The sequence below is a fragment of the Rhipicephalus sanguineus genome, chromosome 6 (assembly GCF_013339695.2).
Source record: "Rhipicephalus sanguineus isolate Rsan-2018 chromosome 6, BIME_Rsan_1.4, whole genome shotgun sequence".
Taxonomy (NCBI): Eukaryota; Metazoa; Arthropoda; class Arachnida; order Ixodida; family Ixodidae; genus Rhipicephalus; species Rhipicephalus sanguineus.
In genome coordinates this window covers 145,647,688-145,671,680 of record NC_051181.1, presented here as the reverse complement: position 1 = coordinate 145,671,680, position 23,993 = coordinate 145,647,688, and the positions used below count along the sequence as shown (strand labels likewise).

The 23,993-nt window shown below is 43.3% G+C and overlaps 2 protein-coding genes across 2 annotated transcripts; one reads left to right on the top strand and one right to left on the bottom strand.

Moving 5' to 3' along the window:
- Positions 1 to 629: 629 nt before the first annotated feature.
- On the bottom strand, positions 630 to 17,770 carry LOC119396686 (centrosomal protein of 97 kDa). The gene is made up of 11 exons (XM_049416621.1): positions 17,749 to 17,770; positions 16,887 to 17,029; positions 13,789 to 13,891; positions 12,011 to 12,066; positions 11,843 to 11,944; positions 9,990 to 10,103; positions 9,300 to 9,415; positions 6,392 to 6,463; positions 6,267 to 6,335; positions 1,957 to 2,071; positions 630 to 650 (listed from the first exon to the last, which is right to left on the bottom strand). The coding sequence occupies exons 1-11, from the start codon at positions 17,759 to 17,761 to the stop codon at positions 630 to 632; spliced, it is 924 nt and encodes a 307-aa protein (XP_049272578.1). The 5' UTR covers positions 17,762 to 17,770.
- Positions 17,771 to 17,928: 158 nt separating this feature from the next.
- On the top strand, positions 17,929 to 23,950 carry LOC119396689 (60S ribosomal protein L24). The gene is made up of 5 exons (XM_037663993.2): positions 17,929 to 17,973; positions 18,082 to 18,157; positions 18,551 to 18,798; positions 20,931 to 20,988; positions 23,832 to 23,950. The coding sequence occupies exons 1-5, from the start codon at positions 17,969 to 17,971 to the stop codon at positions 23,907 to 23,909; spliced, it is 465 nt and encodes a 154-aa protein (XP_037519921.1). The 5' UTR covers positions 17,929 to 17,968; the 3' UTR covers positions 23,910 to 23,950.
- Positions 23,951 to 23,993: the final 43 nt, after the last annotated feature.

Sequence of the window (23,993 nt, the reverse complement as noted above, 5' to 3'; positions counted from 1 at the left end):
TGACATTCACTTTGCGATCGTGATTACGCCAATTTTCATTTTTAGTGGACCAGCGGTGAGTAGTGGGATTTGCCCAATTTCTGTGGCACATACCCGTTCATGGTGACGATGATAGTTTTCCGTGGTCATCCGTTTCACTCGAGCTATAACAGCTTCGCCCTTAAAAACTAAGACCAGGGCCCTATGTGGCAGAGGAAAAGCAGGTTTACCACCGAGGACTATGTCTGAGACTAACTCGGGTGGAGCAATAAAATATACAGCAGCTGTTCTCAAAATTTTGGCAACATCTGCATTTCGGAAGTTGCACACCATGGTCAGCAAACAGTCGACGGTAGATGCAGGCTTCTTTCGTGTTGTTATTGGTTTTCATAGTGAATGCTTGCACTAGCAAAGAGAAAATTATGCCCTCATGTGCAGTAAAGAGAGCTGTTCATTCAAAAGTACAGTCACTAGTCATAACTTACGACAACACTGAACAATGCCACAAGTTCGTGCCCGGTGAACATTTTATATCCATCTCCTTTTCTTCATTCAACACTCAGTTTCCCTGCTTGCCAGGAATTCACAGCAGTCTTATTTGTCATTAAAATCTGCGCTTGTGAAATACTCGCTACATTACCATACATTTGCTAACCCCGTGAAAAGATTATCTGCAACAACACAGAGTGTTAATGTATGTTAATGGTCACATTATCAATTAAAAGCAGGAGAGCATCAATATACATGTTCCAAAATGCATAAGGTACAGGTTACTACTTCGTCTAAATCACATGAAAGTAGGTGCAGTTCATATCATGAAACCATATCTGTACTGTTGTTAGCTATGTGGTGCTGGTTTCCATAAAGGACATCACTTCAAAGCAGGAGGATATTACAAAATTTCATAGAGTATATATGTAAAAATGGCAGCTCTGGTTTTGCCAACACACAACTTGGCAAGCCTTGAGACACGAAATCTTGGCATAACAGCCAGTCATTGTTGCCGAGTATGTTAGTGTCACATAGTATGGTCAATGGGCGAGAACTTCTGAATCGCTGAATGATTATGCACTTAAATTTAGAGGACTCCATATTGTGCAGTCCCTCTTCTAATTTTGCCTACAGGTATATTGAGATATGACACGGCACAGGTGTTGAAATAAACTTGCACTTTCTTGTCCTTCTCAATAAGCTCGTTTGTCTTACATGTTTCCAAGATTGGCATGACTTGAGTGACAACATTTTAGGCAGGCAACATTGTTGTTCTTTTTATTTTTCAGCCAGATTTCTAAACAATGTGGAAGGAAAGAGAGCAACAATGTTGTGCATGACAGTTTGCCGTGCAATACTTTGAAAGGAGTAACAGATGTTTTAAAAGTGAGCACCTGACCACTTGCAAGTGTTCTAGACTTGAATGCATCACTGTGCACCTTCAGCTCATCAGATCTAATATTCGCGTGCATATAGGAGCCTGTAGGCACCTGTACATAAACACTCATTCTTTTTCATATTTAAAACACAGCTAGTGTCTGATATCTGGTAGAATGAAGATGGCACCGAAGGTTGAAGACAGAAGGTTCAGCCCAAAAGGGAACTGCCTATGTCAGTTTCAAGATGTAGCAAAGAAATGTGAGCAAAACGTTTGCACTATATACGTGCTTTGTGCTATTAGCAAATAGTGGGTGCCTCCTGTTAAACTGCTTTTTATGTCCTATGGTAGCATGCTCTTGTGTAGTCTAGGATACATGTAGCTCTGTGAAAGAAACCATGCTGTACACTTGCCTCTGAGGCCAGAGCACCACTGAAACTGCTGAGCATTAAACCTTTTTACCTTTCTTCCGAGACTTGTGCACGTCTGACATGAATGAAGGCCACCACTCCTCAACAATGACGAGGTAACTTAGCTGCAAGTGAACTCTCAGATGCAGGCCAGCACTCACTGAAGCACATTTCAGTGAAAAGGAGCGGGCAACTTACCTGGTCGGCACCAGTGAGTGGGCATACTTGTGACAGGTACTCAACAAGCACCAGGTGGTCACCCAGATGGAAGCAGCGCCCTTTCCCCTGGCTGTACAACCACTCGGCCTTTAGGCTGCAACATGCAGAAGAGAGTGATAACACTGCTAGATGAATGAAAGAGACACTTGTTATCTAAACAGGAACAGCACAGAACTTCAAAGGAAACCTCTATGAGCTTCCATTCCAGCCTTGCACTACTTTCGCATAGCTGTAGCCTTTCAATATGATGATCAGAACAGACAAGGCGATATGAAAAGGGCAGACTAGCGGCATGAAAAACAAAATGCGCAAAAAATCCTGGCGTAGAAGACATTAAATGCGTAAGAGCTACTTGGTTTGCATTCAACATGGCAAACTGCACAGATGATGGGACAAGCGTTACTAAGAGGAAAGATTCACTCTCGATTGTATCACTGGTGACATCATCTGCGCTTAGCGCTATGTAGAATGCTAATTAATCAGCCCAGTTGAGAAGCATTGTGCAGGCTTTCTCTTTCAAGAAAATTCCTGCAGACTGCAAATTTCTTGAGAACTCATTTTTTAGGCAACAAAATAACCTTATGCGAGTTCTTTATTTATGTTACAAAGAGGTCATAGCGTAGAAGAATAATACAGTGCTGCCTTATGTTCACGTTTCTCTCTCATGTGCTCATTGACCACATTACTCACTTTATGTGAATGTATATTTAGAGGGTTCTACGGTAATAAGACCTGTTACAGTCAAATTTGAATGCACCCAACACAGTAATAATGACATGGTGAAACATGTGGCACACAAAAAAGACACGGACAAAGAAGGTGACGACTGGACGATGCGCTTAGGAAGTCCAGTCGTCACCTTCCTTGTCCGTGTCTTTTTTGTGTGTCACAAGTTTCACCATGTATCACCACCACCAAGCCCATTCTTACGTCCTTTGAAGTAATAATGAACTGTGAGATTGAAGTTTAAAGATTTTTTAGTTATACTTTATTTTAATGAACCTTATCCTACTATAATGCATCTGAAATGCAAATGCTGCGAATATAGTGACTACGTATAGAATGTACAGGTGACAATGCATCAGTAAGGCAGACAACATTCAGCCTATTTAGCCTCGCCATCTAAGACCCTACTATGTGTAAAAAAAGACAAATAAATAAACAAATAGGATAAAGAGCAGAGCAAGCAATTGTTTCCTTACACATTAAGATATGTCTTACAGTAGCGAAAACGTCTAATATTGAGCAAGCACAACTTAGAATCACCAATTCTATGTGCATGCACATGCACGTTCAGCTGGCCTACAGGTAAGTCAACATGTCATGTATTACAACGATCATATGCTTGCACATTAAGGCTGGTGCTAAATGCATGTGCAATTAGTAATTGTTCACATGCCATGAATTAGTGCAATGAGCCATTATTGTGCTGCCAAGATCAGCAGCAGATGCCTTGCTAGCATGTCGAAGGAATTCATGAAACCACTGTTATAACTTCAGATAAATGGTTTCTGTTGAAACTTATGTTTATCAGCACAAGAACCGACACAGGATGATGACACAAGCAAATACGCTGACTAATATTTGTCCCTTATGTCTTTAAGCAGTGTCAGTTTTTATGCTATGCACCAATAAATGTGTATTTCGGAGGAACTGAATGTGCGTTTACTTCGCCTAGGCCCATCTGAAATATTATTTTTCACCAATGTAGTGTGTGCTTATAATGAATATTACATATGAAAAAGGTATTTTCATGCTGGATCAAACCTCACTCAAAAGTACTTGAGTGTGTTTCCATCTTGTGCACAAAACGCCACTCTAATACCATGGAGCAAATATAATACACTCTGAAAACCAGGCTCCTTGCGCTATTGTTAACAAGTTATAACAATATTCATGGAAAAGAAAAATCTGACTGCTGTAACAGGTTACATGTTCTGTATGAACTGACCACAGGGGTGTCACCAAAGAATGTTTTCAGACACTTGTAAGATAGCACTTCACATGACTGAGAACACCATCCCTCTGTACAGTGCATACAAGCCAGCCTTAAGAAAAAAAAGTGGCCAGGTTAAAGTATCCTGATACTGCTTCTACCCTTTCGAATGAAAATATGCAGCATCAATGCAGAAGAGGAATTACTATGTGGTACAATCTAATTCCAAGTTCAAATTTTTTTACTAGCAGACACAGAGCCTACAAAGTTACCAAAAACTGGTTAGACCCATAGCCGAAAGCTATCTTCAGGCCCAATGGAAACAATATACAATAATTAAGAGCACATAACAGAATACATCACGTGCATACACATATCTTCATTACACTATAGAATTTGCACAATAGTACAAGAAGATACAGCAGAGCGAAAAATATACTGAGTATTATTCATTTATAATGCACATGCAAGCACTAGTTAGGAAAAGTAATATTAAAAAGTAAAAAAAAATTAGCGCAGCCTACACTCAGTCACACAAGGATGGGTCACAGCAGAGCTGCTGGGCACCTAGCTGGTTCTGGCTTGGCTAGGCTTTTAACATCTAACACCTCTCTCTTCCCCACCTCTTACTATACCATACCATACCATACCATACCATACCATACCATACCATACCATACCATACCATACCATACCATACTATACTATACTATACCATACTATACTATACATGGCTATTAGGGGCCGTCCATTTCAGCTTCTCTAGTTAAACATCTACACAGAGTGCTTGGGCGGTGATTGAAAGCGTGCCGGTTCATGATGATGATAATTTTTTATCTATGAGGCGTGACCAACCTCGCGCATAACAGCTCTGCTGTAATATACAATATACAGTATTAGTGTTAGCATATGAAAACACTTCACGTTTACGCGATGAGCCTAGCCTGCCTTTTTCTCCTTCCTATTCTGCTTCGCAGTGCATTTCTAGTGGCAGCAGTTCAGGCTATGCATTGGATGATTAAGTGTGGTTGCATGTCATAGCCAATGACGTTGCAAGTAGCACATTTTACGCAGGGCAAATTTTACGCAGAGGAAGGGTGCGTGGCCATCTGTCTGAAACTTAACCGTTTTCATGCAATGCAACAGTTTCATACCTTGCAGACACAAGTACCACTGCATGATCTACACATTTTGCTTGTTTGCTTGCAATTCTCCAGCCCAATAAAGAGTTCTTTAAAAATTAAGTTTGGCTGTGGGCTAACATTCGACACTTTACTCAGTCTGGAGTTTCTCAAGTGAAAATTTGATAGGGTTACACTTTTCACCAGATAGGCTTTGATCTCTAATTACAATTATTCTCTCCTTCTCTCCCTGCTGAAGACTACTTCAAGACTAAGTGCGGAAGCGATTATCTGAGTAATGCATACATGCATGCTGCATTGAAGTACTTTTGTACATCAAAAAACTTCATTTTATGATCAGGAAAAGTAAATTTTGTTATTACACAGAAGAAAATTGGCATGCTCAAATGCCCTGTCACTATCGTGTAGCTATGAGCCAGTTGCCCCTCTTTCTGAGCCCTAATTGCTTGTGCTACACTTATTGTTGCCACTCAACGACCCACATAAACGCCCTTAACAAAAGGCGGAGATAGACCACTAGCCATCACACTTCAAGAGTGCGTTCACACAGAAATTGAGCCTGGCACTGTTGACAAATAAGTGGTCAAGTTTAACCCTTTCAGACGCCACCTATGAAGAACTGTCTGTAAATGCGTCAAATCGATGCAATGTTATTTCAAGGCACTCAATATTATATTGCAACAAAAATAATGTCGTAATACGTTAATTTATGTGTGTTATAGTCATCATTCCTAATTACTTTGTAATTAAATATCCATTTATTCTGAAGCCATTCATGCTCTGTCTTCGCATAAATAGAATGTAATCTCAGGCTACAAATATAGTGCAAAATTGTTTTGGGTTATGTCCATGGTGAGCAAAGAAAAATGATCATTTTGATGTGGGTCACGGGAAGCGGCGCGTCGCACGATTCATCGAATATGGTAGTGCCCTCAGCAAAGTGATCATTTGCAACAGTACGCTGCAAAATGAAGTTAAATGAAGACAAACTTACTATGCAGGAGGTTCGATTCGTCCAAAGCTCAATGTACCTTGCTCTTACTTAGCCCCTAGCCTATGCAAATAGCAAATACAACTGATGTACACAATTCTGTACATAGCGTGTCAAAGGGTTAATTGAGCACAGCATGAAAAACATTCCGAACATTAAGGTAAGATTGTGCTAAGTAGAGCACCTGAATGATGATGCTACAACAGATAACACTGCTCACCTTTCTCTCTGCGTGACAACAAAGTCATCCAGGACTCTGAGACCGAGACACCAGTTGATGACGTAGGGTCTGTAGTCAAAACCACTGTGCGAAACCGATTAAGGGCTTTAACCTCTTCTCCTCACCTCAAGCGGATTGCAACCCCGGCACTCTTTTTGTCCACATCTTTAACGAGAGTGGTTTGAATGGGAATGCCTCTGAATGAGAATAATGCAAAGCAGAATGAGAAAAACAGTACGGCTTAAGCTTGCACACCTTATCACACGAATGAATAAATGGAGTGGCGAAAAAGGCTTCATTGCGTTCTATCTATGTGTCACAGCCAAGCCCTGCACCACAATAAAACTACATTTTCTATTTACTGTTCGGTTAGCATACTGTACCTGCTGGTAATGTGCATCTCGCTATATCAAAGAAAATCATACTGCAACCAAGGCTGAAGTGAGTGATGGTAACACACTCTAGAGCGCCGACAAAACATCAATACATCAAGAGTAGAATTTCCCCACGTCTTATGTAGCAGGAAAGGTAAACTTATACATGTCATTCCGGTTAATAAATAAAATTCCATCAGTGAAGATCATGGCCTGTTTGCCAAGATTACTTGGCTATGTGCCTCCTCCATTAGCTGGCTGGCTGGCTTGCTTGGCTATGATTTCAGTCCTGTCTTTGTACAATGTTGTTTTTCTACAAAAGCTTTGTGGGGGTGCTATCAGCCCCTGTAAAGTTGTCTGCGCCTCATGGCGCACACGCGCCTCGCGGATAGGCCGTCGGAGGCAGTGGTGCTGGGCTTGCGAGCGTTGGGGTTTGCGCGTGAGTGACGGCCACGCCACCGGAGAGAAGCGAGCAAGGCCGCCGCGGCCGCCGGGCGGGAAAAAGAAAGTCGCTTGGGATTTGGCAGCTGGTGTGGACGGGCGGCTCCCCCGGGGTGGGTCCCGTGGGGGACGATACCGCGGCTTGTTTCCCTCGGGGCCCCTTGTAGTTGTGAGTCGTGCGTCCTCGCGACGCCGCATTCGCGGTTATTGCTTGTCTTATGCTTGTCTTATGTTATGGTGTATTTTATGTCTTATGTGTCTTGAGTGTGTCTTATGTTATCCGGATATTCATTGTCATTATATAAGTTTTATAAGTAACTAGTTTGTAATAGGATTCGGCCGGCGAGCTCGCCGTATGTAAAGAAATGGGTAATAAACGAGAAAGTGTTCGTTGAACCGACCGCGTCTGCTGTCTTCCGTGTGTTCCGAGAGCGGCGATTACACCCCTCTCAGATCCCACAGCTTCCATTAGGGCATTCTAGACCTGCTAAAAGTGTAACCTGTGTTCTTTGTAAATGAGAAGCATTGAGAGGCTGCGCTACCCAGCCTCGCCCTCAAGGATCGACTTTGGGCTTTACAGTGTGCTGAGGAAGCCACCAAGACCCCAAAACTCCTGGCCGTCACCTAGATGGGTCCTTTGGCCCACCGACCAACTTGAAAGACTCAGGATAAAGTTATTTCCTTCCTTCCTTCCTTTGTAAATGTTCTGTATCATTCTTACACTTTACACGTACCATTATTTACATGTGTGAAGAATGACTGAGAAAAATGGCCTTGGCCATGAAGATTTTCAATATAGTAAGTGATGAATAATGACAAAGAAAAAAAACCCACACTTTTTATATGCACCAACAGTTTCAAAATGCACAAATACAAACGCTTTGAACTTAATGAAACAAGACAATGACTAAGCTGAGTGATGTCAGCAGAAGTGATTCAGCAAAACCAAGGACAGTGTCGTTACTAAGGAATAAATTTCTAAATTTGTGCACCACACATTACTAACATTTCAATCAAACGGCAATCACACATAAGCAGTGGTGCCCCAGTAAGCATGACTACTTCAGCACTTGTACACTGGGGCACCTGCTGTATTCCTGTGTGTTCTGCTAGTGCGTGTTCTTATGCAAATCTATTATGCTTTTACAATAAAGATGCCATGCACTTAGACAGTGGCAGCCAAAAAATATGATTTGCAGAACATTACTTGCTTCCCAATCTGTCGACATTGGCTGTAAATAACCATTTCTATAACACAGTTACACATATCTTGTTCTCCAATTTGTCAGCAGTTTTTCTTCTCGCATCATGATTGTAATGCTGCCTGTATAATGCTAATTTTCTATAGTTCAACACTTCAGATATTCCTTCACCTGTAGAATTATTTTAAGAAAGCACTATAGCTATTAATGCAAGGACCATCTATTTAATCACCAGCACATAGAAGTATGGGCACCTCAAGCATTCAATTAGTCAAGGTTGACATTTTAGCAGTGCATTAAAAAAAAAGAATATAAACACAAAAATTCTGCAACTTCCTTTATTGTGTCATCAGATATGGGCCAACACTATAATAATGGTATGGGCCTATAATGGCTTGAACCCGCAACACAAGATTAAGCATATCTTTATTTAGTACAGCCAACTGAAATCTTCACATACACTGTCATCGTAGAACATTTACTAAAAGCTTATATTATTACTTTGTAGACTGCATCTCTTCTTTGGTGTACGTTTTTCCTTTCTTTTTCTTTATGTTTTGAAGTGTTGTGCTATTACATATTGCTTTAACACTGTGAAAATTGTATAACTGTTTTGCATATTTTTCTATTTGCAGCCTTTTTAGCTATAAGTGAATATGTAGCTACTAACAAGAGATACTGCAGTTTCCAACTGCACGGTCTCTTTCTGTATAGCTTCTCCTCTATATATGTATTACTATGGAAGCAACAAACTGAAACTTAAACCAGTTCCCAATGCATGCCAAAAGCAGTGCAGCTCTCTGCCGTAGGATGTGTTTACCAGCGAACATTTTTACATAACGAAAATAAGAAGGTGCGGTTGTTTTCTAGCAGCACAACACCATAGCTGCCATGTCAACAGGGCGCATAGTTCTGCTTGACATTCTCAGCACCAACTTGAATTCTCTTGTACACTTCCAGCGAAAAATTAACCATTTCCAAGAGGTAATTAAGTGATTGTTCGCCAAGAACCATGCAAAACAGGCAAGAAGGAATCCTGCAAAGGATACACAATGCCTCCGGTCATGTTGACGCAGGGGTTCCCACCAATGGAGAAGCTCTCCAAAGATGAGAGATGCGAAAGGAAGGACACCTGCAGAAAACGTAGGATAGGAGGTACTAGATCACCGTCAGCACTTGTGCTGAAAATGAGCTTTATCATAGTGCGAATTCAGTCGACGCAGTTCGCGATAGTTACGCTATGCCACGAGGAACAGGAGCAAGAGCGGAAGATGCATTAATCGCAAGGTTCAGGTCGCTGTACACCTCAATGCCCCAACAAGAACGAGCCAATAAAGGCCGTGAAAGAAGTCAAGCAGTTCAGCAGATTACTTTAGCATACTTTGCTTACATGCTTGCTTATGTCACATGTTACATAATAAAGTGCTCCTACAAGATATTGGGAATGAGCATCCCAGACAAATCTTCGAGGCCTAAGATGTGCGTCTGCAATGTCAGCTTGCTGTGGTTTAAAGTTAATTTCTTCACATTCTGAACAAGATGTGAGGCCCATAAATCAGAGCAGCAGCATGATAGGGTGTGTACAAGCAAGATGGTTAAGTTATATTTAACACGCAACAGCAAGTTTAGGCAGTCCATCACAAAAACTGGAGCAGCCTGTGCCAGATTTAGTGAACAAGCAAGCACAAATTAAGGAACAGACATACCTCTGTAAGGTCGGTAATCTTGTTCTCCGCAACTGAGAAAACGCAGAGCCCGCTCGGAAGGTATGCTTGTGCCTTCTGTAGAGTCGTAATCTCATTTCTCTTCAAAAGTAGTGTCTGTGAAAGAATATAGTACAACAACATTTGAGTCTTGCTGTCTCCAGCAACACATCAGTGCAGCAACAAACAAGATCTTGTACTTTCAGTATAACAGTGGTAACTGCCATCAATGCCAAAACAAAGAATATAAGGGAGTCCAACACCAACTTTCAAAACTAAGATGCCCACGACACCACCGGAACAGACAGAATAATATGAGGAACAGTAACTACAAGGCACATCCCACCCAGTAGCAGTCAGAATTTGGTGAACAAAGCAACAAAGATGTGTTATTTTGATCCTCTTTTTCTGAAAGCTCAACAAGCCAGATGGCTAGAGCCCTTTGGTATGAGCACACGAGTAATGTGTGATGCTAACATAATGCCACTAATTATTTATGCTTGACTCGAAATACAAGTCTGTAGCAGTTCAAACAAGACAGACGTAAAAGCGTGTTACTGGGGTCAACGTTTTGACAAGAGGACTTGTAGTCACCGCAACAACAAAGACGACTCCCACTGTCAAAGCATGGACACCAGAGACATCCCTGATTCAACGACTTCTCAACAAGCCTGTAGCAGACACTTTTGCATGTACTTAGACATAAGCCATCCACAAGCTGCCATGACAGTTCAATGTATGCTGAATTCAGTTGCTCTGTAGGAGGCCACAGGTTCCAGATTTAGCTGCACCAACTGTTCTTCAAAGGGGCAAAAAGAGAAAGAGTTTTGTACGGCAAGATAACGCTGAACATTAAACATTAATGTCAAGCTTCCCAGCTGCAGTGTTTCTTAATGGTGAATTGTGGCTTTGGGACCATAATAACCAATCATCTGCAACAGAACTGAAAGTCATGTATACTAGTATACATTTAAATCACAGTGTGCATAGCATGTCTCTAGTCTTTGCGTGTGCTGCAACTTCAACATGGTCAATTAATTAAGTGACCAGTTGGTCCAGTAACAGCCTGCACAATATGAAGAGAGCTCTATGAATGATTCACAGTATAAGCTGACATGAGCTGAATCACACGCATGCCATTTAGTCAGCTGTCGCCAAAACACCAATGAAGCTAGCCACAGTCAGCACAAGGACTTAGACTCACATTTGCGTTCCCTGCAGTGTGTTTGTTTAATACACGCTATCGTGCAAATATTGAAGTGCACAAGCTCTTTTGGTGGTATTCTATATATGTTCATTACGTAGCATGCTCACTCGCTCAAGGACAAGCAGTTCCATCAAGGTTCACCTTGAGATAAAACTATTTGAAATTGGTGCATGGCCGGAACAGCTTATGTATTTGTAGCACCGACTAAGGTGTGTCTTTTTATTTACCTACAGAAACCACAGAATTCATCCTATCACATATTCAATCAGCGAGTGAGCCATGATCCATCCAGTGAGTGAGCCATTCATCCTATCACATATTCAACCAGTGAGTGAGCCTATTCAAACAATAAGTCAGCCAATAAGTAGAACTGAAATGACTGCCTAAGCACAAGTGCTAAGCTACATTACTGAACCAGTGAGACTGCCTAAACAGATGTGCAAGGCTAGATTATCGAACAAGTGAAGACCATTCCATATTTTCATCCTGTATGCTACGTATTTAATGCTCATTCTCATGAAAAAAAAAAAAAAAAGATACCAAAACTAGTCATTCTGTTCTCCTGAAATTCTCACCAATTTCATTCAACTCAATTCAATGAAATGGCATACCACACACTTTGCTTTCCCAAATAAAAAGGACGACTTACTTTTAACCGAGTCAGCGACGTGAGGTCGATCAGTGAAGGTATCAGATTCCCGGACAAGTCGAGGTACACAAGGGTAGTAGAGTACTGGATGCTTTGCAGACTCTGCATGACGCAGCAGACAGATAAGCATGTTTGGCAGCGGATGGACAGCGACCAAAGGGCACTCACCTTTATCCTGTTATTCGAGAGGTTTACGGAGACCAGGTACTTAAGATCCTTGAGCGCTGCACATGCAATGAAAAGGCAATGTCTTGACACAGACATAGTTTATTATGAGGCTAACTTTATGCTAAATGTTCACATAGTGAAACAAAAATTTATTGCATGAACTCTAAGTGGTAGAGAACAGTAGGGGAGAGTCGGAAGGTTTGGGACAGTTGGAGGAATGGGACAGCTTGCCTATCTCTCCTGCAGTTACTTCAAAGACGTTGGCCAACTACTCATGAGATGGTGCTAGCATACAGATTGCCTGGCTGTAATGGCAGGGGTCTTTAGCGGATAAAGCTTTCTGTAACTGGAAATCGCCTTTTTCACGTGCCAAAGCAAGATTCTGCTATCTCAACTGTAATGCTCTCAGATTTAAACCGCTTTACGGATGCTAATACCAACTTTTTTTCCGAAAACACGCATCAGCATCATACTTTTTCAAAGAGAAAGTTTAGGCCTGACGACTGAACTTTATCCGTTGAACGTTGTTTACTTTGGGCAACGTAGCTTGGGAGGAATGGGACAGTTGCATTGAGGCAGGAGCTGGCTAGACTACAATTCACATTAAGAGAGGTAAGCTAAAGGGCTATTAAAACGTACAATGTCTCTTTATTTATACTGTTTTATTGTAAATTAGCAAGCACTCCAGGGTAAGCGTGTGAATTGTAGGCTACAGCAGGAGTGCTGCTGATTGCTTAAATGAGCTTAAATGACTCTAATAAATGAGGAGAAAAAAGCTTTAATGCGCTTTGTGTGTGAGAATGTTTACATTCCCAAGTTATCACTTCATTTCAATTTTTAAGAAGATGCTAAGAGTGTACAAGAGAAAGCGTCCCAACAAGCCTCACACATCAAACAGCATTGGCACAGCCAGGGGTGTGGGTTGAGGGGGGGGGGGGGGGGGTCAGACATTTCGTGCCCTGGAATTCTTCACTTTTACATGCGCATATATACACGCACACATACAGATGCATGCACAAACACACACAAGAGTAGGCAAACCATACTCCCCCCCCCCTTCAATTTCAGGCTACCTCACTGTCAAACAGTGTGATTCCAGGTGCTGTGAGATAACTGCTTAAAACAGTCAAGACTTCCGCCACTACCTATCCAGAAAAGAAACTGCCTTTGCTGAGGGACTCCAGTTTCTCAAGTGTAGACACACTTGCCCATGCTTTTGACGATTCTGACAATGATATGTCAGGTTTTGATAACGAAAAGCATGACATTTGTGGAATCAATTGGCCAAATAAATCTATACAAGCAACAAGTTATTTTTGTCACTTTTAGTAAAAGGATCTGACATTTATTACATGCACAGAGTCAAGAGCAGTGATAACATGTCAGCATCTGCGTGCAATTCCTGCAGAATAAAGAAGAGAGCTCAAAGTTGTACTTTCCTCCTGAGAAATTTATGGGGACTTTACCAATGAGGAACATTGTGATGAAGCTGCCAGTGTCAAAGACTATTGAAGAAACAAAGTTTGTGCAATCCTGTTTCAAGTTTGATGTTGAACTGCTGGCTTATAATGGTCGCTGAAGACGTTTGGACCATTGCATTACATACGTCCCACTCCTCCCACATGATGTCCCACTCCACCAACTGAGGGGACGTGGAGTGGGATATCACGTGTCACAAACCTCCCGACTCTCATCTACTTAATCTTGAAATTGTGTAGCAGAGATGTGATATGCGTCTCAAAAGCTAGACAACAAGATTTAAGTGGCAGAATGCTCACCTTCAATGCAGGTAATGAGATTGTTTGACAGATCAATGCTTGAGAGTTGCGATAACCTGGCCAACGAGTACATCCTTGTGATCTGGTTGTGGCTGGCAGAGAGCTGCAAAGGTGCGTGCATCATGTCGGATATTATCACTGATAAGAGTTCCCACCACGTGGCATAGGACTGGTAACGTGGAAGCAGCACATACAACTGGTACAACTACTGCATATGACCTGACGAAGTCACATATTAATACCTTGTACCCAGGGCTAGTAATGGCATAGATAACTCTCGTTTGACTGAATTCCACTGTACAAATGTGACAGCCAAGCTGCTGGGAATGAAGAGCTGCGTTTGTACACAGTGTGAAATTGACTATCAGATTGGCAAGCTTCTGAGTGTGCGAATAAAAATTAAGATACTAAGATGGGCTAGTCTGTTACTGGCTTAATGAAACATCAGGCATGCAGTGTGTAAATTATTGCTTCATTTGCTATAAGAATATCTTTATTTCCTGTACAACTCAGTAGCAATTTAGCACTCAGAAGACTTTCTTTTGATATTGCACTAGATAATGTGTGCAGCGGTAGCGTTCTTTCCTTTGTACATGCAATTCTTTTGCTGCCTGCGTATAATTTCTTTATGCAGTGAAACTCGGTTGAATTTCTGCATTCATCCTGTGTGTACTCTTTCTTTGTCCTTTCAATACATGTGCTGATTTAACAGTGCAAATAACAAAACTTTCAAATTATGTTCAATGCAAAGCCTTTTCTCATTTCACAAAAAAGTGAGATATGAAGGTGATGTGAAGTCTGCTTGGTAAAAACAACACACAGGAGCAGGCAAATTTGCATCATTTGAAACAATTAATAACATCATTCACAACCATGCTTTTGATGAAACGATGGGCTTACTACGAGAACACGTTGAAATATGGTTGCACCTGGCACAACAAGACAACGACAACAATGAAGCAGTCGAACAGCACGTTCCCAGATGGATGCAGAGTGCTGTATTAGACGAAACACCAAAGGGCAATACTACAACATCGCACATAATTTTGAAGAGATGCAGATATGGTGAGATTGTCGAGATAATAGATTACGGCACCTAACCAAAGCAGACTAACTTATGTGCTACCCAAATGCAAGGCACCCTCACTGAATGATTGAAAATTATTGAGCCAATGTAGCTAACTCATCTACTTGCTCAACAAGTGATGTCTTTGTGCAACAACCGTGGGCCCCCTACAACAGAATTATTACGAAAAATCGCCCCTTGCATCTGCCTTCCTCTTCAGAGGCTTGAATAAGTGTTGTTACCCCTTATATTTTAACAGAAATGCAAAGACTACTTGATTCATATTTAAAACTGAATATTCCGATGTATTTACCTGATAAAAGAAGACTTCAGTAGATACAAAAAATACTAATATATGGCTAAAAGCAAAAGAGTGGGCTATTGTTGTCGAAACTAAGTATCTCAATGTTGGCAGTTCAATAAAAGATCACTAGCTTTGTTCTGCAGAGACACTATAAAAAGGCACTGTGTTATATAGCTTGCACCTAGCATGATTTGTGACACAGAAAGCAGAGGTAGTCATGAAGACTTCGTTGAAACATGTACATAATGGCAAACAAAGTTATGGTAGCAATCACACAACTTTTGTGAAGTAGATGGGGGTGTCACAGGTAGGTATAAATTAATGGTGCAGGTGCGAGCCCTATGTACTTTGCAGGAGCAGAAGCAGTTTTCGTCAGCCTGCAAAGTTTTCACAGAAAAGCTTTTCTAATAATAGCTGTTTACAATACATGAAATGGGAATCTCATTTCCTTGGCTATCTCCCAACTTCATTACAAGTGGACATTTCTGATGTATACAGAGGTACTTGTACAGAGATAGATTGAGAAAACAATCACTTTAGGATAGAATCGAAATGGTTCAGTCACACTGCCCATGAAACACATAACCTCTAGAAAACGTCTTTAAAACGTTTAAAACCTCTATAAACCTCTATAAAACGTTTTATAGAGGTTTCGTGTTTCGTGGGTGGAGTATTCTGCACGCTGACACTGCACAATGTGACGAGAAAAGCTTGCAAACAGTTCAAGCAATGGTGGTAATGACAGAGGGGGCAGCTAAACGCTTAGTGTTTAGACCTACATGTGTAGATTTTTCAATGCCCACTTAAAAGTGACGTGAATTATGAAATCATGTTGACTTACACTTGGAGCGGACAAGAACATTTGTGAATACAGCTTGCCATATTACATATGTGGTGACGACTGCCGATTTTTTCTATTACTATCTAGGGAAACTGGTGAACATACTGGTGCTGTGAAGGTAGCAACAGACGCAGGAACAATAGCAATGCCACTAGAGCCAGTATTTTTTCAAGATGATTTGTATGACAAGCACGCTTGTAGAAACGTTAGCTTTAGTAACGCTCCCTGTTCCGATGAATTCTCGTCATTTCGAGCCACCATCTTTCGCTGAACTTGTGTCTTGTGTGGATCGCCACTCAACAATGTTATTCAAGCGACTGAAAGCACCAGATCCCAATAAAGAACTGTTGCTTTCTATGTAGATTGTATGAGGTTCGAAAAATACAAAAATCTACTTTATCAATAAATCTAGCGAACATGCAATGTAGACACATTGGTAATGTAATTACGTGGTTTCATGTACGAGAACCATATGATATGATTACGAGGCATGCTGTAGTGCAGGGCTCCAGACTAATTTTGACGACCTGGGGCTCCGTAATGAGCACTTAGTACTGATAAGCACTTTAATTACGAATGGCACACGGGTAAGCCAGCTATGCTTCAATAAAGTACACAAGTACTGTTGACAAGATGCTTAATTTGGCATCACATCACATAGCCAAGCAAGGCAAGAGAGATGTCCAATGTATTGTACAGGGCATGAAAAGAGCAGGGCCGGGAAATAAAACAAAAAATTTACATAACAACAAACAGGTCGCTATATTATTCTCTCGCGCTGGTTTTTATAGTTACTTTTTTTTTTCACTCTGTTGTATAGCGCTTACGTACACAGGCAGTTTCGAGCAAGCAACCTCCCACCAGAGCAAACGCAAGAGCACACTTACTTTTTGGACGTCAAGGAAGCAGTCAATATTATCCAACTTGGAAAGCTCGTTGTGGTCCAGAAACAACTTCTCGATACCGACGCCATCCCTTTTTTCGAGTTTTTTGAGTCCTCGATTGGACATGTCCAAAACGTGCGGATCTTCTGAAAAGATATTCGCGACCCGCTCGTTAAAATAATCCCCCTACTCATAATCGACAGTGTCGCGCGAGCACACTGGAAGCTACCAACGGTAACCTGTAGTTTAACAACGACGCTGCGAGGCTAAACGCCGTACCCGTAAGTACTGGTACTGAGCGAAACTGGCAGGTTTCGGAGCTGTTTAGGAAAGCTGACTCGACTCGAAAGCGCACTAGCGCGAGAAATGCGGCGCGATACCGTTATATCAGCTCGACTGCACATCAGGGGGCACGTGCGTAACCACATGATGCGGCAGAGCATGTGCGAGTTGCGGAGGCGAACGCAACACTGCTGTGGAGCGATGCGAGCTCCGAGTCAGTTCTATCGCAAGATTACTCCGTTACTAAGAAGGAAAACACGTGTATCAATTTACACAGCGGCGCGGGAATGTCGTACAATTGTACCTACGTGGGTTTAATACACAATGTGCGCCACAATGAATGAGTAAGCGTGCCGACAGAGCTGAGCGACGGCCACTTGCAGGCTCGTTGGATCGATCGATACAGCTCGCAGTGTGCTTCAATTCCGCACAGAATCGACGGAACTCGATCTGCCAACTCTACAGCGACGCTTTTCGACGCCCGCAGCATTCGCACACCACTGCAAACGGTCACGGGGCTTCGACACAGGCACAAAACAGCAAAACGAAACAAAAACGCCACAGAAATCTCAAAACTCCATACCATTTTCCGCCATTTTGAAACTTCCGCCAAAAGCTGGTCCGCGCAAAATCATTTCTTTAGAAAACTGAATTTTATGAAAGTAAACGAAATAAATTAACAAATTATTTGTTGTTATATACAGTATGTTTAGTAATTTGTTTGTGTTAAAACGAATTTAATCTTTTGCTGCTGTCTCTGCGACAGCGACACAGTTCTTTTGAGTTCTCGCAAAGCAGCGAAGATGAAGTGAGTAATGGGAACTTTTTGTAATCCTGAAAATATTGTTAATTGATAGGCCATCGTAGCGTGTGATTAATTTGTGGCAACTAATGAGGATGCCTCCTTCCGTTTCAGGATCGGATTGTGCTCGTTCAGCGGGTATAAAATATACCCTGGCCATGGGAAGCGGATGGTCAAGACCGATGGCAAAGTGAGTCAAAGAGTACCGGCATGCTTTTACAGGTACTCGGTAAACAGTGCCCCTAAGTCGGAACGTACGAGCGATTTATGTTTGTGTCGTTTAGCGACGATTGTAACCCATATGAAGCTGTCGCCGAGTCTGTGGGTACAATCGTGATGCGCATGCGACAGCTTCGCGCAACATGTCAAGTGATCTACAGCGAGCGCGTGTGATCATCTTTGGTTATTTCCCTAGACCTCCTCTGCCTACCCTGCTCAGTTTTTCTCTACGTGTTGGGTTAAATGTGGATGTTTAGATTTAGAACCGCTTAATGCGGTTATCTAGCAGTCTGTCCACCGCTCTCTCGAGCAGCATCGCAGTCTTGGGATACCTAATAAGTCTAATTCTCCTTGACTGTTTCAGACGTTTCACTTCCTAAACTCCAAATGCGAGGCGTCTCACATGATGAAGCGGAATCCGCGCAAGGTGACGTGGACGGTGCTGTACCGGCGCAAGCACAAGAAGGGTATCGAGGAGGAGACGACCAAGAGGCGTACCAAGCGCACGGCCAAGTTCCAGCGTGCCATCGTGGGCGCCAGCCTGAACGACATCATGGCTAGGCGGAACATGAAGCCCGAAGTGCGCAAGGCGCAGCGAGAGCAGGCCATCCGGTAAGTTTCAGGCGTTAGCCTCCCAAGTTTTGACTGAGAAGTGGGACCGCGTTTTCCGCCGAGCATTACTTTTGTGTGGTGCGACCGATCGCGCCTGTTCTTTTCCGGCCTTGTCAATGGGCTCAACTGGGAGTTCAAGCAAGCTGAGAGGACACCCCCTCGTATGTTTTGTGGACTGTTACATTCATTCGTGGTCGCTGCCCAGTGAAGGTGCCGTCACCGAATGTGTACAGTCAGGAACACGGTCTGAGTGAACGGAAAACTCAGCCTATAATATACTTTTTGAATTGTGTACCCAAGCTTTGGATTTGTTGCATTTGCCTGTCGAGCACACTTGTACCCAGATACTTTAAAATGGGGGTTTTGCTTGTGCTCTTAGGGTGATACGGAAGTTTTTCTTGCGTGCACAGGCAGAAATATATTTTTTTATTTGCTTTTTTTTTATTGCCTTCAAAAGTCATAAGCGTTACACAGAATTGGTTTTTACATACTGAAATTGGTGCTTGTGCAACACGTGACAATCATTTGTGACAAACTAGGCAAATGCAAATGGAAGTGAAGTAGGTTGGTTACAAGCGTCATTTTTCAACAGGCGCTGACATGCTAACCAAAAGTGTGATGTGGTTTTGGTGCATCTGCAGTGGCAACAACACAAGGTGATTGCATACACAAAGCTCTCTGCAGTTAATCCTAAAACTCTGATAGCCCTCTTGCGATCACAAAATATAAGTTCAAATACCGACAGAAGAGGAATGGACAACTCTCACAGTGGTGGTTTGCTGTTTTTAACCCTTTGCGGTCCAAAACCTTTACCCACTTTCCGGCTCTAGCGGTCCGAAACTATTTCGCCAGTTTCTGGCGCCGCGAATAAAAACACAAGCTGTGGAAGAGAAACGCACAGGATATTTATTTTTGCTCCTGCATTCTGCAGGCAACTCTTTTAGTGATATTTGGGCAACGTATGATACCGCTCAAAGCATTCCCCTGTGTGCAGGCCAGGGTTATTACTGCAGGTTTCCACCGCCGCCGTCGTCGTCTTCGTCACTCACTTCTGTCGAATCACTGTCATCACTGTCTGGTGGAGGCACGTAATTCTCTTCCTCACTAAAGTCATCCTCGCTTTCGCTAAAAGCACCGCCGTAAAACGCACGCGGTGAAAACGTGGCCATGCTTCTCAGCGAACCGCGCGCGCGAGTGGGTACGCTCTAGGCCCCGTGCTGATCATAGTGCTGCACCCTAGTGTCAAAAAAGTAAAACCTCAACAAACAAAGCTCACTTATTCCTCAAGAGATGGCCCTTCATGTATACAAAAAATGCGCGCGACTCGCGGTGAGAAAACAGCAAAATTTAAACCACGAACACCCTTGTCGGGCGGGGCCCGACAGCGGACCGCTACGGCCGTGTTGCGTTGTCGGGCGCTGCCCGACAACGGACCGCAAAGGGTTAATGAGTTCTGTTACAGTGGTCCTGAAAAAGAACTGTCAGGCCAACGAACTGCGACGAAATATAGCATAGCATTCAAAAGTTATTGTCAACAAGTGTTACAGACTAGCCTCTGCACTAAATTTTAGGTTTGAAACGTGTGGATGTACCACAGAAGGCTTGCAAATGTTGTTTGTGTTAAAGCCGCAAAAGGGTGCCATTTCGTCTTGCTGGAGGTGATGCATGGCTAATAAGCTTGTCTCCCTATCGTGACCTCGGTGCTTAGCTTTTGCCTTTTTGCTGTTTCTTGCGCGACATGCTGGGATGTAGCTTGCATCCTCCCGCCACCAAATGCCTGTGCCACCCATTACCGACCCTGCAACTTCACTAAGATTTATATCGCTAGCGTGCATAACATATTTAACCAAAGTGAAATGCTACAGGACATATTTTGCCACAACTTACCACAACATAAAAAAAGGGGGAAGACACACAGGTGATCGCAATTCATGCCGAGCCACCCATGATGTCGTCTACTGTATTTGTCTTTTGGATTTTTGCTGAGCAGTGCCGTGCGATGGGACTAGCAATGACATTGAGGAAGAGCTTGTAGTCAGTGCCACATTTGAGATGTTTTGATTCATGTTTTAGCAAATACAGTCTTGCTGCTAGTTTTATTTCTCATGCTTCTTTCTTGTTCTCCACTTCAGGGCAGCCAAGGAAAAACAGAGGGCACAGAAAGCACAGAAGAAGTCTGCTGCTACGCCTGTGAGTAGCATGCCTTGTGTCCTTGATGGCCAGCACTTTTCTGAATGAGAACTGCATCCTTCGTAGCATTCATAATTTTCCCCGATGCTTTCTGTTGAGAAGGCTGTGAGCCTTCCCAGCTAGTGTTAAAAGGAACTAGAGGTCAAGGCACATGATACAGAGGTATGCAACGTAAGTTCTAGACAATTGATTTCACTGCAAGTAGATTACGGGCTCTAATAACTATTTAAATCCGTGTTTTGCAGATGTTTAAAACAGTCCAAGGTACTTGTTTTCATTCATTCGCTCAGCAGTAATAATTAAAGCTAGCGTAGCCACCTCAGCAATACGGTAATTGCCTATCATCATGCTTTCTTCCATAGCATTACTAGACTTCTGTAGTCGGATACAACTTTAGAAGTCCGCAGCATTTCCTCCTCAACGGCGAATGATGATTACAAGCCTGCACCAATGGGCGTGCACTCCAGACTGACATCACAGGCCGGATGGCTGGTGACCCCGCCTTTGGAAAACATTGCCGCGTGCATGAGCGGGACTATTTCTTTAGTCGCGGAGGCGGTTGGCTGCTGCACTTTGGTTGTCGGGGCAGGGCCTCTCTGGACTTCTTAAGTTGTATCCGACTAGAGCTACTATCTTGCGCTGTAACCGCATCTAAAACTGGGAAATACCAGGTGCCATGGCTTGTTAGGATTGTAAAAAGAGACAGGTTGTTTTGTGTGCCTTAATTTTCCAGTTTCATGGCAGTTCTAGAAATGTGTAGGTTGGCAGTAGATGACATGGTGTACTTCGTTCTTTATTTAAAGGGCCCCTAAACCCCCTCCGACATTTTCCCAAACATTTCAAATAAACAACCGCATCGCGTGCAGAATGCCGTCGCGATCAACGATGCCACACGCCGCAGCGCTACAGGTCGCGGGCGCGCCACAATTTCGAAAAAACACTAGCTTCTCCTTTCCGGTCCCCGCCATTCCCGCCACTGAGATGTGTGACATCACCAGTGAAACTCGATAACATTATCACTTTCGATGCTTGCGATTGGCCGAACGACAACCAACGACTTCCGGTTACTCTGCAAACAGCTGTTCGAGCGCACCTTGGTGTTCTTGGTCGTGTTGCCGCGTGCGAATCGACATCTGCGGCCCGTAACGCAACTGCCAAGTCGCTAGCGTAATTACACATCCACGCCTTGCGGTTTGAAGAGCTCCGTAAACTCGAGCTCGGCTCCTCATCTCGAGCCGAGGTGGTCTGGCACGGCTTGTCACCGTACCGGTCCATCACGTTGGCGATCCTTTGAAGGCGTGCGCGTAACACAGGGTCCATACCGGCACGATTCGTAGGGGCACCGCGGGCCGGCACGGCAGCAACAGCGGTTAGTCAACGAACAGTGCACCCAGATACCACACAGAGTTGACGGCGAGATGGAGCGTCGGAGTCGCGGCAGCCGGAAGTAGACGCTGTCGCGAACAGCGCAGCAGCGGCGACGTATGCCACGCGAGATGAGGAGGGGCACTCAGCTGAGGAGGGCAAAGCGGTTTTGGAAGAGGGTAGCGTAGGAAAGAGGGAAAGAAGCGATCGTCGCGTTTCGATCACCAAACGCGTGTAACTCCGCTATTACGGCACCGTTTCGAAAAATTCTCACGGCTACGTGTTCGTTTTAAACTCGAGCACAACTTCCTCACCTCAACTAAATTTCGACCGCTGGGTGGTTTAGGCCTTAATGGAGAATGCAGCCTGTCATGTCCTTACCCTGAGGGCATTCAAGCTTATTTTTGCATTAGCTACGGTAAGTTGCTGTAGTGGTTGTTTCGTTATTTTAAAACGTCTACCTGCCGTAGTAGTTTAGGAGGTAACGTGTCGTGCTCCCAAGCTTGAGGATGTAGGTTCGATTTTTAGCCGCGGCAGTTACATCAGGTGGGGGGCAAAATGCAAGAACACCCGTGTACACCAATTCAGGTGCACGTTAAAGAACCCTAGGTGATGAAAATTGATTCAGAGCATTCCACTAGGGCATGCCTCGTAATCATGTTGCGGTCTCAGCATGTAAAACCAGAGAAATTTTCGTTATTGTTCTTTTAGAATGTTTGCATTTGCATGGTGGAAAAGGACTAATCAGGAGCGAAAATGATGGTCAGTGCAGTGTTGCATAACCTTGTACAGCAAACTTTCCATCATCCATTCAGGACCATAAGTCTCTGCCGGCATGCATACACATAGGCGTGCGCACAAGGGGGGCTGGGCCCCCCCCCCATCCCTAATCACCCGAGAGGGGGGGGGGGGGCGAAATCTGCCCCGTCCATTGACCCTTCTAGTCACCAAAGTGGGGGGAGTGCAAAATCAGCCCCATACATTGACTTAGTAGGGTGGGGCGGCGCTGCGGTGCATACACTTGTATTGACCAAGCCCTTGCGTTATTTCAATCTAGAAGTTCCTACATTAAACCTTGTACAGCTGACTTTCTGTAATCCATTCGGGGCCAGAAGTGTCTGCTGGCATGCATACTCTTGTATGGACGCAGCCCTTTGTTATTTCAATCGTGCCTTCACTGGATAATTTTAACTTGATTGCTGAGCATGCTTACGTCTCGTAATGATGACAGTGAATGCATTGAAAACAGACATTCTCCCTTACAGTTTGGTAATTACTGCCAAACAAAGTGGCACTGTGCTAGAGTGATTTTTCTCCCTCTAATTCTAACTGAGCCTACCAAATAATTCAATCATATCTGTTGGTGCCACCAATGTCAAATTAATGGAACTGTGTATTTTGAACAGATGGTACAGTGTGCTCATAATGGTGCAATTATACCGACTTGGTTGACGAGTGCCCCCTTTTTTCTGTTGCAGCTCCAGAAGGCCGCCCAGAAGCAGAAAGCTGCCAAGCCTGTCCAGGTGAAGGCACCCAGAGTTGGAGGCAAGCGTTGAGAAGGGATTGGCATGTATTAAAAAAGACTGTCCATAGAAATTGTCACGTTGGTGTCCTTTTTGCCCTTTTTACACTATCTGTCT

What these genes read in the sequence shown, in the direction of transcription:
- LOC119396686 (XM_049416621.1), bottom strand. An exon ending in AGATTACCGACCTTACAGAG is followed by an intron (nt 9,416 to 9,989) that starts GTATGTCTGTTC and finishes CGTTTTCTGCAG; the next exon opens with GTGTCCTTCCTTTCGCATCT. An exon ending in GTTGTCACGCAGAGAGAAAG is followed by an intron (nt 2,072 to 6,266) that starts GTGAGCAGTGTT and finishes TGCATGTTGCAG; the next exon opens with CCTAAAGGCCGAGTGGTTGT.
- LOC119396689 (XM_037663993.2), top strand. An exon ending in TGGTCAAGACCGATGGCAAA is followed by an intron (nt 18,158 to 18,550) that starts GTGAGTCAAAGA and finishes TGACTGTTTCAG; the next exon opens with ACGTTTCACTTCCTAAACTC. An exon ending in AGAAGTCTGCTGCTACGCCT is followed by an intron (nt 20,989 to 23,831) that starts GTGAGTAGCATG and finishes TTTCTGTTGCAG; the next exon opens with CTCCAGAAGGCCGCCCAGAA.